Here is a 12,721-nt window from a genome sequence, read left to right as displayed (position 1 = left end):
CCCCTTACCTACTAATTCTGTACCAGTAATAATCTGACTTCAAAGTGAAGTTTAAACAATGCCCATGAGTAAACCATAGTGGTACACAGCAGTAACATTAGATATTTCTTGGAACACATCTGAGAGGGTTGGATCTATGTTTTACACAATATTTTGTAATGTATGTTCTTCAAAACACTAGTTCTACAGGAGTTATGATTCTTCTCCCTCCTATGCCTTGCAAGAAAGGATATTGTGGCCAAGTGAATTTGAGAAGTGAATTGAAAGTAAATAGGATTATTTACTTCAGGACTCTCCAGACTCCTTAGTATGTGTGGAATGAATCTCCACAATGGGGGCACAATATAAAGTATTTCCTAAGTTTACTTTACCCTATAACCTTGCTTTAATGGACCATTCCTGGGGATTATAGTTCAATGAAACATACATTTGGAAAAGGCTGTCCAAACATAATGTTTTGTGTCAAGATACAATTATAGATGGTATTTAAGGTAAATAAATGACTCAAACTGCAAGAGCATGTTTTAGAAATGGTAATGGCTCACTTAAAAATACTTATCTTCTAAAAAACAATGTTTAACCCGCACTGAGTCAGTTCCTAATTTGATGTGTGAAGAATAAGCAAACCAAAATTTCCCATTTTTCCCAGATAAAAAGTGAGAGGCAGACTGAACTGGTGGAGTAGCTCAAGTAGTAGAGCATCTAACTAGCATGAGTTCAAACCCCAGTTATTGTTCCCCCATCCCAAAAAAATGTGAGAAGGAAGTCTTTAATAGCAGATATACTTGACTGAAATAAAATTTTGCTTAAATATGTCAAAGAGGTAAAGAATGAGAAAGGTAAGATGGTTTTTGTTGCTTTGTAAATTTTCAGGAAAAAAAATGCCACAGCAGATGTGAAGTGCTGGAATAAATGCAGTGTTTCCCATTTCTGGAAAATAGAGCACTTACCAGATTTGTGTCAGTAATTATCATAAAATGTTCAAACTGCAAAGCATTTTAGTTCAAACTCTTCATTTTATATGTCAAGAGATTAAGCTTTGGACTGGTTTAAGAACTTACCCATAATCACCCTATTTTCAAATTGTACTTTTTTGTTTTTGAAAATGAGATATTTTGTTCACTGTATTCAAGGGATGTTAATTAACAATCAAAATCATGTCCATTATCAAGTTTTAAAAATATAAAATAAGGATATAAATTAAGGAAAATAAAACATATGTATCCATACGTGGATAAACATATCGATATCCATATAACTGATTTTACCTGGAATTGATCAGATGTGCATGTGTTTATCTCTGGTGTCATGGTGGTTGTCTGACCAATGGAAGCAATTTTTTCTGCAGCAGATAGTGGTTTCAATGGTTCCTTGGTGGGCTCTAACATACCCTGAAAAAGATAAATTAAATTAATGGTAGAGGAAAATCAACTTATAAACTTTATAAGAAAGCTAATTTAGAAGAAAAAAAGGAAGGGAAAAACCTAGGTCATGTGGAAAGTACAAAGACAAAAAGGAACTATTGTTAAACTTTGTTTACAGATAGTCTTGTAGCATTACAATGGGAACTGTTTATAATACCTTTGAATCAAAGTTGTGGGTTCTCTTTCAGTGCTGGGGATAGAACTGAGGGCCTTGCCATGCTAGGCAAGTGTTTACAACAAAGCCACATCCCTAGTCCAAGAGGGAAAAGTTTCTGAAGGTAGGTCTTACATTTAACATCAGATGGTGTAAAGAACATAAGCATCACTGTTGCACAAAAGCATAAACACAACTTGGGATGAGGGTGTGGTGGGGATATAATCACATTCAGGTCCCAAGAATCTAACACCTTTATTTTCCTTTATTTATTTTTAATTTTTATTTTTTTTGGTGGTACTGGGGTTTGAACTCAGGGCTTTGAGCTTCTAGGCAGGCGCTCTTTCTTGAGTCATGTTTCCAGCCCACAATCTAATGCCTTTATGGGGTTTAATACATTGATATGCAGGAAAGGAAAATCATACATGATGGTACTTGGAGAAGTGAGAGGTGATTCTGAAACATGCCAAACGATATTCTGGTATCTGTTTCTCTTAGTGTGAATTTATAGTTTGACCCCAATGTCACTAAGGCACTGCAGTCTTAGTACTTGGCTTTTTGGACTGGTAAAGAGACAGCCACTTTAGGGGTGGGTGCCAGTGGCTCACATCTGTAATCCTAGCTATTTGGGAGGCAAAGATCAGAAGGACTGTGGTTCAAGGCCAGCCCTGCAAATAGTTTGTGAGACCCTATCTCAAAAATACCCAACATAAAATAGGGCTGTTGGAGTGGTTTTAGTGGTAGAATGCCTGCCTAGCAAGTGTGAAGCCCTGAGTTCAAACCTCAGTACTACCAAAGAGAGACAGGGAGGGAGGGAGAGAGAGAGAAAGAGAAAAGGGGGGGGGAGAGAGTGAGGAAGGTAAGGAGGGAGGGAGAGAGGGAGAAAGAGAGAGAGAGAGAGAGAGAGAGGGAGGGAGGGAGGGAGGGAGGGAGGGAGGGAGGGAGAAAGAGAGAGGCAGAAAGAGAAAGAGCCGTTTCAGAGGGAAAACACCATATATGTTCCACTAGTTTTGTTACAAATCAAACACACTTTAAAACAAGAAAGGAAGACATTTAGGATGGGTGTAGAAACAAAGACAAAAACATCAGTACTTTGTACCAAACATAAAATGGTAATAACCCAGGTTAATAGCTTGAAAAAAAGCGAAGCTTTTACATATTTAAAAATAATATTTGAGGTCTAGAGTGCTTGCCTAGCATGGGCAAGGCCCTGGGTTCCATCCCAAGTACCACAAACAAAATTTTAAAAAACCCCCAAACATCTTGATAAGCTCTTGAACATTTATCAAATGTTAAATCCCGGACAAAAATAACTTAACTGAAAGAAAAAAAAAATCGGAACTGCTGAGTCAGTAATATTAGAATCTGTGAATTTCTAAAAATATTTAAGAGAATCCCCATTCCCTTATAAAATAGGGCATAAACTACTGAAAGCAATTTATAATTCAATTGTTAATAGCAGTATACATTAAAGGCTTTCATCTAGCAGCTAAAAAAATGAAAATAAGTTCATGGTTTATCTTAATACCATACATATTATAAAGGTTGTCTAGTGAGCTCTTATGCAAGGAGAAAATTAATTTTTTTTTTTTTTTTGTGGTTCTGGGGTTTGAATTCAGGGCTTTATGCTTGCTAGGCAGGCACTCTATTCCTTGAGCCATACTGCCAGCCCTTTTTGCCTTAGTTATTTTTCAAATAACTTTTTATTGCTTTTATCCCTGGGTTGGCTTGGACCAAGATCCTCCTATTTATATTCCCTGTTAAGATGGGATGACAGGCATGTGCCACCAAACCCAGCTTTTTATTGACTGGGACAGGGTCTCTCTGTTTTCTAGGGCTGGCCTCAAACCCTGATCCTTGATTTCTGCCTGCAGAGTAGCTAGGATTACAGGTGCAAGCCATTACTAGTGTCAGCCAAGATTTCTAATTTGAATTATCATTTAAACTACAGAGTCTCAAATTGTGGTTCCAAATCAGCAGCTTCTTCAGTATCTGAGAATTTGTTAGATATGTAAATTCTGAAGCTCTATTCCAGACCTACTGAATAAAAAAGTCTGGCACGGTGTCCAGCAATTTGTGTTTTAACAAGTCATTCACTAAGTGATTCTGATGCACATTAAATGTGAGAATCAGTGCTTGCTTAAATGATCATTTTGGGTACTATCTCTCCAGAAAAAAAAAATTGAAAGATTACTGAACATCTTCTCATCTGTGAAATGCATCATGAGGAAAATTTAGGTATAATTAAAGTCTGATATGAAGATGAAAGTTCCTAATTGAAAGACATTACAAAGACAGAAGCAGGAAGTTACATTTATATGCACTAAGTAAACTTTGATATTAAGGCTTATAAAATAGTGCAACTTCTATGAAGAAGGTAATAAGACAGAAAAATTAAAGGATAAGCTTTAGCATCTGGCTCCTCACAAACTTCTGGTTACTACCTAATGTGCTGAGGCTGCACCTACGTGCTAAGTAGGCCACTGTCCTCAGCTCACTGAAGGAAGTGCCTGCAAGTGAAATTCTTAGTTCCTACTTGAATCATACAATCCAACACCAACCATCTCTGGAGTGCTGCTACTCCTTAAGAAAAGAAGAAATCCAAATAACCAACAAGTTAAATAAATGTTCTAGATCATATTTATCTAGAATAGAAAACTGTATAGGGAATATCACAATGTTTTTAAAGTGTAAGATAAATAACAGAGCAGAAACTGGTAAGAAAGCTCAAGCTCAGAAAAGAAAATTCCACAAAACAAAACTGTAAAAATAAATCACAACGTTCCAACTCAATGCCAATAATTAGTGGCTACTTATGGGAAAGGTCTGTAGACTAAGCAAAGGTAAGCTGCACAGCAAATTCAACTTTCACATGCACATATGGTTGGTACAATTTAAATTCTATACCAATGGCTACATTTTTTTTTTCATTTCTAAACATAGTAATTTTTCCTTACTTCCAAGTTATTGGTTATAACAAGGTATTTTTAGTTTAATAGATAGTACATTTTTATTCACCAATAACTCAATGACACACCAAAGTCTTCCTTCAAACATCAAACTTTCAAATGTGACTGAGTCTTGATAAACAACAGAATGAAGATGCCTCAGCCTCCCAGGACATTATGAAGACATTAATGGAAAAACTAAGGTCCAATTGTGTGTCATGGTTCATTTCAGGATTTGGTATTTCCAAGCTTTCAGGAACATTGCAGCCTCAAGACTGCATTATTTAAAAGTAGTAACTGGATTAAATCAAGTATCTTTAAGGCTTTAGATGCTTCGGTGTCTTCTTTTTAAAGCAAGTTTACAAAAGGAAAAAGAAATGTCCTTCAAAAGTGCATTTTAAGCCAGGCACTGGCGGCTCATGCATGTATTCCTAGCTCAGGAGGAAGAGATCAGGAGGATTACAGTTCAAAGACAACCTGGGGAAAATAGTTCGTGAGACTCTATCTCGAAAAAACCCTTCACCAAAAAAGGAATGGTGGAGTGGCTCAAGGTGAAGGCCCTGAGTTCAAGCCCCAGTATCTCAAAAAAAAAGGACATTTTACAGTTTTAAGTGCCAAAGTTACCAGGATAATATAGTATCTGTTAACTAACAGAATAGAGAAAAATGTCCTGAGAGAAAGACCTGAAGGGATTTATGAGGTAAAAAAGGTTATTATATATAGCATAATGTATGCCCTTAAGATTATAGCACTGCATGCCTCTTAAAATACACTCACTACACTCACATGTCATGCTATGTAGGATGACCTTAGAGTAAAAGTGGGAATGATAAATACATGCAGGAGCACTTCTGTACTTACCAATCCTGCTGCATACATGGGCACTATAACTGGTTGCTTCTTATTGCCTGTGAAGAGCTACACACATTAGAGAGAAAGAATATGTATTTAGACAATCATCTGTTATACAGCAAAACTGTTTCCAAAATATGCTTATAATGCTTTATTACACAGTGACTGATGAATAAATTGTTAAGTTATTTATTAAATTTCTCAGTCCAATTCTTTCATTTTATAATTAAAGGAAAACACTAAAACAACTTTTTCCAAAAATAAGAAATATCACTTTGAGGAACAATTAAATAGATTGGTATTTAAAAGTCAGCATATTTAAAATAAATGAACATTAAAACCAACCAATGTTTATTTTTCTGGAGAACTAGAACATCACAGCTTGAACAGAAAGTGTAACAAAATTTAAAAACACTCACAGGTTGATTAAAGGATTTTAAGGTACTAACAAACTCACAATGTTTCTGGTGTCTATTCCCAAGGAGCATAAAAGCTTCTTGTTGCTATGGGAGCCACCCCACTGATATCTCAAGCCACGTGCATCATGGATATCTTGTAGCTCAGTCCACACATCCAACAATTCGCTGCAAAGGCCATGATGAAGCCAACAACAGGTTACTCATGAGCTTCCACCATAAATTCCACTTTTAATATTACCATGTCATGTGATACACTCCAATGAATCTTGTGTCTAACATAAGTGTACAACTGTTAACAATATTCCAGTAATTAAGCAGAAATTTAGTCCTATGAATTATTATAAAAGAAAACAATTTAAAAGGAAGAAATCATTTGGCATTACACTATCTTAATACAGCTAGTCAATATTTGTGTTTTCTCTTTGAGTCTTGAGCTACAAATACGGTTGCAATTATGGTGTATATATATATAATTTTATATTCCATTTTTCATATTCTAAGTATTTCCTAGTCTACATATATGTACAGTAGTCTTCCCCCACCCCAATCTGTTATTTTGCTTTCCATGGTTTCAGTTACTGGTGGACACTATGGTCTGAAAATATTAAAGGAAAAATTCTAGTAATAAATTTTTTTTTTTGGTGGGACTGAGGTTTGAACTTAGGGCTTCACACTTGCAAAGCCGGCACTCTATTGCTTGAGCCATACCTCTAGCCCATTTTGCTCTGGTTATTTTGGAGATGGGAATCTCTCAACTATTTGCCTAGGCTGGCCTTGACCCTCAATCCTCCTGATCTCAGCCTCCCAAGTAGCAGGGATTACAGATATGAGCCACTAGTGCCCAGCAATAATTAATAAGTTTTAATTGGGTGATGTTCTGAGCACTTACCTCATGTAATCATAAAGACACTGTATGATCTCACATCATCACAGAAAAAAGGTGAGTATAGTCCAATATTTTGAGAGCAGTATTACATCCATACAACTTTTATTACAATGGCTCTACTGTTATAACTATTCTATTCATTATTGCTTAAAATCTCTTACTGTGCCTAATTTATAAATTAAACTTTATCATAGATACTGATGTATAGGGACAAACAGTTATAGTACTATTTAAGGTATGAGGCATCCTCATGGATCTTGGAACGTTATCCCTTTAGATGGGGAAGGGGACTATTGTGATTTTTTCAATGGCTGTGTAATGTTCTATTAGGCTGATATAGCATCATTAATTTAGCTGCAATCCTACAGCTCTGAGTAATTTGTTTTTACTGTTTGGCTTCTATTATCAATAAGGCAATACTGTCTTTCTGCACTTTATAGTGTGTATTATTAAGTGGTTGTATTTTTTTTTTTAGATTTCAGTGCATTGCAGATTCTAATTTTCAGATTAGGGATACTCAATCTACATAAAGTTCAGGAAAAAGTTGTATAAAGGAGACATGGAATTAGCAGTGAACAATACTTACATGACTATGATAAGGAAGACACTAAATAAGATGTAAGTACACTGGGAAAATGAAGAGAGAATAGTGGAAGTAAAATCTAATTCCCATTTAAACTAAGAGTTGTGACACATGCCTGTAATCCTGGCACTCAGGAGGAGAGTTAGGGATACACAGTGAGACCCTGCCTCAAACACAAACAAAACAATCCCCTACCATTTATTATACCAGGAAGTCAAAAAAGCATATATAACATTGGTTAGAATACTGACTTAGCAACATCAAAAGAAATAGCTCAAAAGTAGAGGAGAGTTTTCTCATTGTGAATTTTTTAGCATAACATGGTTAAACAACAAAACGTTGTTTTGTTTCATCTTACTGATGAAAGATTAATCCTTAGATTAGAACAGCCTACATGAGCAAAACCACATGCTATCTAAAAACTGTCCACTACTTACCCATTTTCAGCTAAGGCCTCTCTTGTTTTTATTGGCAAGGTGCTTGTTTCCAGCAAGTGCTTTAGGGAAGTAACTTCCTCTTCAGCATCAGGGACAGATATGGAAGGAAAACATGCTTCGAAAATTCGTTCCAGGCGGTTTATTAAAGCTGTCTGCATCAAAACACCCCCCCCCACAAGTTTCTTTTAATTTCTCCAGTTTTAATAATGTCCTAATTTTATCATAAACACACACATATGCACATCCTATCCAATACTGTAAGAGAGTGAGCGAAACCACCCTCAGGAACAGAAAACACTAACTGAAAGGAATCTAACCCCCTCAGAATAGTTATTTCATTTTTTTGTGCTATTATTATGTTTTTAACTCTTTGTTAAAAAAATTTATTAGCATATTATAGTCGTACTGGGGGTAGGATAGTTATTCTAAATGATTACCTTTCCTGAGCTCAAACTTCAGTCCCACCAGAAAAAAAAAAAGTACTAAAAGACTACCTTAAATTATCATGTGCTGATACATTAGATGACAAAAAAATGTAGCTACAGATAAGCAAGCATGTGCACTTACATAATCCATCACAAAATTCTACAAAGAAGAAATTACTACTCTACTGTACAGTAAGAAAGCAATTTCAGAGCTACCGGCTTCCAGACTCCGCTACTCTTCTCTAGCTGTAGCCTTTCCTTTCTCTCTAATAAATCCTACTTTATATATATAAAAAAAAAGCAATTTCAAAGTTTGAATAATTTGCCCAAAGCAAAACCAATACCATTCATATTCTTTCCACCATTCATGCATCAGAGTAAATCAAGATATTTTGGAACAATGAGATTGGATGCTTGTGAAAGGTATTATGCTATCACAACTGATTAAAACCCTTTCCTTGAACATAAATGCTTGAATTATAAAAGCCTTTTTTGAAGTATCTCTGCTGCTAATACTGCAAACCAAAGTAAGATAGAATGTCTCAATTTTTACTGATAAATTCAACAGCTCATTTATCATTTTGATAACCTGCATTACCACCTAGAAATTCCATCGTTCTATTCTTCTGTGTTGCATATATATATATGTATATTTTTAAATAGAAATTATGTTCCTTCCAAGTGAAGCCTGGGTATTCATTCCCTAGAGTGTTTTCACCAAGAACAGATAAATTTATTGGCATTTTAGAATATTTTTGTTAATTCAAACTTGTTGGATTTAGATTAACTTATTTTTTGTTGGTATAATCAGGTTTATTGTAGTATGCAACCTACCGCCGAAATATTTATTCCCATTTTCCTAACTATATTTCAGATTCATATATTTTCAAACCTAGCTCAATTTAGTATTTAAATATCAAATAGGAATATAAACTGTTAATAAGTTAAAACCTGTTGGAAGATTAAGTGTACTGCACTTCTATACTAACCAGTATAGAAGAAAAATTCCACATCACAGTAGTATTTCCTGCCAAGTAACAAGACAAGTTAACACTTGGTTTCTTTGTGTAATATAGTCAGCAACCAGGAAAAGAAAAGCAAAAGGAAAAATTTTCATAAACATATTTTCTAGACCAAAATCTCCCTTTTGGAAGCTAAGTTAGAGCAAAAAATGTAACACTGCATAATTAGTCTCAGGGTACTACTCTTCTGCTAACTCTAAAAGTTACTCTGACGTCTTCATTATAGTCATGTGTGAGATGGGAAAAGGTCTCTCTTTCAATTATGAACCCTAAAGTAAAGAGCAGACTCAAGTCCCAAGGCTTGTGAAACTTGAGTGCACCAGGGGGACCCAGCACTTACTCGTTTCAACAGGGGGAATGGACAGACAGGACTTTGAAAAGGATCAGATAACTAACTAATTGGAAACCTGATGAACAGTTCTCTCCTGGGCAGGGAAGGTAAACAAAAACTCACCTATGATCAAGTTTTATTTCCTTGTAAATTAAATGTATCCTCTTTGTTATCCTTTTAGTGGAATAGGAAAAAACATTTTTTTTTTTTTTCCCAGAAGAAAGCAATGATCCTAAAACACATTCAATCAGCTGGGCAATTTTACACCTAGCTACCAGGTCTTAGGTACACCAGTAAAGACATTCTCAAGTGAGTGTAAGAACTGGAGGGTGTGGCTCAAGTGGTATAGTACATGCTTTGCAAGCGAGAAGCCTTTGAGTTCAAACTCCAGTCCCATCAAAAAACAAAACAAACAAACAACAACAAAAACCCCTCATGTGAATGTAATGTACTTGAGGATAAGAAATATTCCATTATAACCCGATCATTTTAATTTTACTTCTTCCTCAACCCTTTCCCTTAAAGGATATAAATTACATAGAACATTTTAAAGAAAGCTCATGTATCTTTAGGATTAGATATAAAATCTGACCGCTTCTAGACAGGTGGCATAGTGAAATACCCCTCTACTCTCAGCACTTGAGAGTGGAAGTCAGAGGACTGTAAGTTCAAAGCCAGCTTGGGTGGGCCACATAGTAAGTCCTTGTCTCAAAAAATCAAAAAACCAAAAAATGACGACGAAAATTTGGTTTCTTCAAATCTTTTGTTGAATGAGGTAAAACAGAGGTCAGCAATGTTTTCAGCAGAGATGCAGATAGTAAATATTTTTAGGCTTTAAGTATTTTAGACTTTGCAGCCCCTCCAGACACAAGTTAAGTGTGGGTGTGTTCCGAAGAAACTTTAGTTACAAAACAGTCAGTAGGACAGATTTGTCCCCTGGGCCATACTTTGCTAATCCCTTAGGTAGAACAATAAATAAACATCAAATAACCAAATTCACTAACAACATTCCCCACCACAAGGAAAGAAATCAATTCAGCAAGAGAGTAGCTAATGGAAATAAAAATAATTTTAATTAAATTAAATTTGCTCTGACATTTACTTTTAAAAGTATCAATTTCCGACTATCTATGAGATCAATTTAATGGCAAGGGCATCTCATAAAAATATTCACTACTAAGTCATGCCAAATTTCGTTTGCTACTAGTTTATTCCAGTAGGTAAATGTCTGATATAATAACACCTTAATGGAGGGCTGTGGACCCAGAGGCTAAGACTCAACTTCTGTAACTTTTTTAACCTGGAGGTGTCAGGATTTATCTCACAGGGTGGATGATGAACTAGAAGATTAAATACTTGGCATCAGTGTGTGTCAGAGGTGACAACATTTATCATTACTATTGTTATTATACAGGTGATATATGTAACAGTGGCCTGCCAGGTAGTAAAATAATGAGCCAAAACTAGGCTATGCTCACTAAAGATGTTTCTCTACCTCAATTTAGCATTATAAATCACAGTATCTGCCTCAATCTATCAATTCCTACAAGATTAGAATGCAACAAGAAATTAAATTCAAGTGTTTTGCATGGAAAGATTTCTAAGATCTTTCCATTGTGTCTGTATGGGATGGAGGCTCCTAGTTTTCAAGTATTTATTCTTTTTTTTTTTTTTTTTTTTTTTTGGCAATACTAGGGTTTGAACTGAGGGCCTCACTCTTGCTAAGGCAGGTGGTCTACTACTTGGGCCACTCTACCAGTCCCCCCTCCCTCCTTTTGATGTGTGTGTTGGGCATTTTTGAGATAGGGTCTCTGTAACTACTTGCCAGGGGCTGGCTTTGAATTGTTATCCTTCTAATCTCTGCCTCCCAAGTAGCTACGATTACAGGTATGAGCCACTGGCATCTAACAGGTCTCTATTTTTTTTTTTTTTATTTGTGGTATTGGGGTTTGAACTCAGGATCTCATGCTTGCTAGGTAGATACTCTACAACTTGAGCACTCTCCCAGACCAAGTATCTATTTTTAATAGCCTCTTTTGTAAAGAGAATCCGTTACTGCTACAGATTCTAAATTTTGGATGTTGATGGTTGGTTTATTGGCATTTTTTAGTGGTCCTGATTGCATTATGAACTACAAAGTGAACGAAGCACACAGTAAGTGTGTGTGTTCAAGGGTAATTAGCTTCCCCAATAAAGTTAAAGTTAAAAAATGTGATGGCATATAGTTCAAGTAATGTGGTAAGAAGAAAAGGCATAACGAATACAATTAGCCAGGTGCTGGTGACTCATGCTTATAATCCTAGCTACTCAGGAGGCAGAGATCAAGAGGACTGCAGGTTAGAAGCCAGCTTAGGCAAATAGTTCACAAGTCCCTATCTCGAAAAACCCATCACACACACACAAAAAAAAGGCCTGATGGAGTGTCTCAAGGTGTAGGCTCTGAATTCAAACCCCAGTACCACACACACACACACACACACACACACACACACACACAGAATATAACTAATGTAATGCTCAGATGAGAAATCAACCTATCATAAAGAACAGTTTTTGGAGAACATCATTCTGAGCGAGGTTAGCCAGGCTCAGAAGACCAAAAATTGTATCTTCTCCCTCATATGCAGACTTCAGATCTAGGGCAAACGCAGCAATGTGGTTGGACTTAGATCACATGACAAGGGGAGAGCTCATACAGGAGATATAATAGGTAGAAAATCCAAAACATGAAAGCGTTTGATGTCCCCACTCCAGAGCAACTAATACAGAAACCTTAAAGCAACAGAGGTCAACATGAGAAGGGGATCAGGAACCAGTGTAAAGATCAGTTAGAGATGAATCAACTTGGGTTGTAACATTTTTGTACATGAAAGCAAAGCTAGGAAATCTCTCTGTATAGCTATCCTTAACTCAACTAGCAAAAACGCTTTGTCTTCCTTATTATGCTTATGTCTTCTCTTCAATAAAATTAGAGATAAAGGCAGAACAGGTTCTGCCTTGGAAGGAAAGGTGGGAGGGAAGAGGGGTGGAGAAATGACCCAAACAATGTACGCACATGTGAATAAATGAATTAAAAAAAAGAGAACAGTTTTTCTTATAACTAGACAGACCTCTTTAAAAAAACAGATTTTATAAGTAATTGTTATCAGACATGAATTTAAAACCAAAACATTGTAACCCACTGTACTGAGAGCATAAAATTAAATCACATCAAAACTAGGGTCAACCAATACTGCCAGG

At 35.9% G+C, this 12,721-nt stretch overlaps 1 protein-coding gene across 4 annotated transcripts in view; it reads right to left on the bottom strand.

Moving 5' to 3' along the window:
* Positions 1-12,721, bottom strand: part of Aftph (aftiphilin) — a 72,719-nt gene that overhangs the window by 16,330 nt on the left and 43,668 nt on the right. For all 4 annotated transcript variants that reach the window (XM_020161691.2, XM_020161690.2, XM_020161692.2 and 1 more), the window contains exons 3-6: positions 7,704-7,855; positions 5,836-5,962; positions 5,388-5,444; positions 1,269-1,391 (exon numbers count right to left, since the gene is read on the bottom strand). In XM_020161691.2, coding sequence (XP_020017280.1) covers positions 1,269-1,391; positions 5,388-5,444; positions 5,836-5,962; positions 7,704-7,855 — 459 coding nt within the window. The remainder of the gene's footprint in view (positions 1-1,268; positions 1,392-5,387; positions 5,445-5,835; positions 5,963-7,703; positions 7,856-12,721) is intronic.

This window comes from Castor canadensis, chromosome 12 (genome assembly GCF_047511655.1).
Source record: "Castor canadensis chromosome 12, mCasCan1.hap1v2, whole genome shotgun sequence".
Classification (NCBI taxonomy): Eukaryota; Metazoa; Chordata; class Mammalia; order Rodentia; family Castoridae; genus Castor; species Castor canadensis.
The sequence above is the reverse complement of the archived record's forward strand: the minus strand, read 5'-3'. Positions and strand labels throughout refer to the sequence as shown.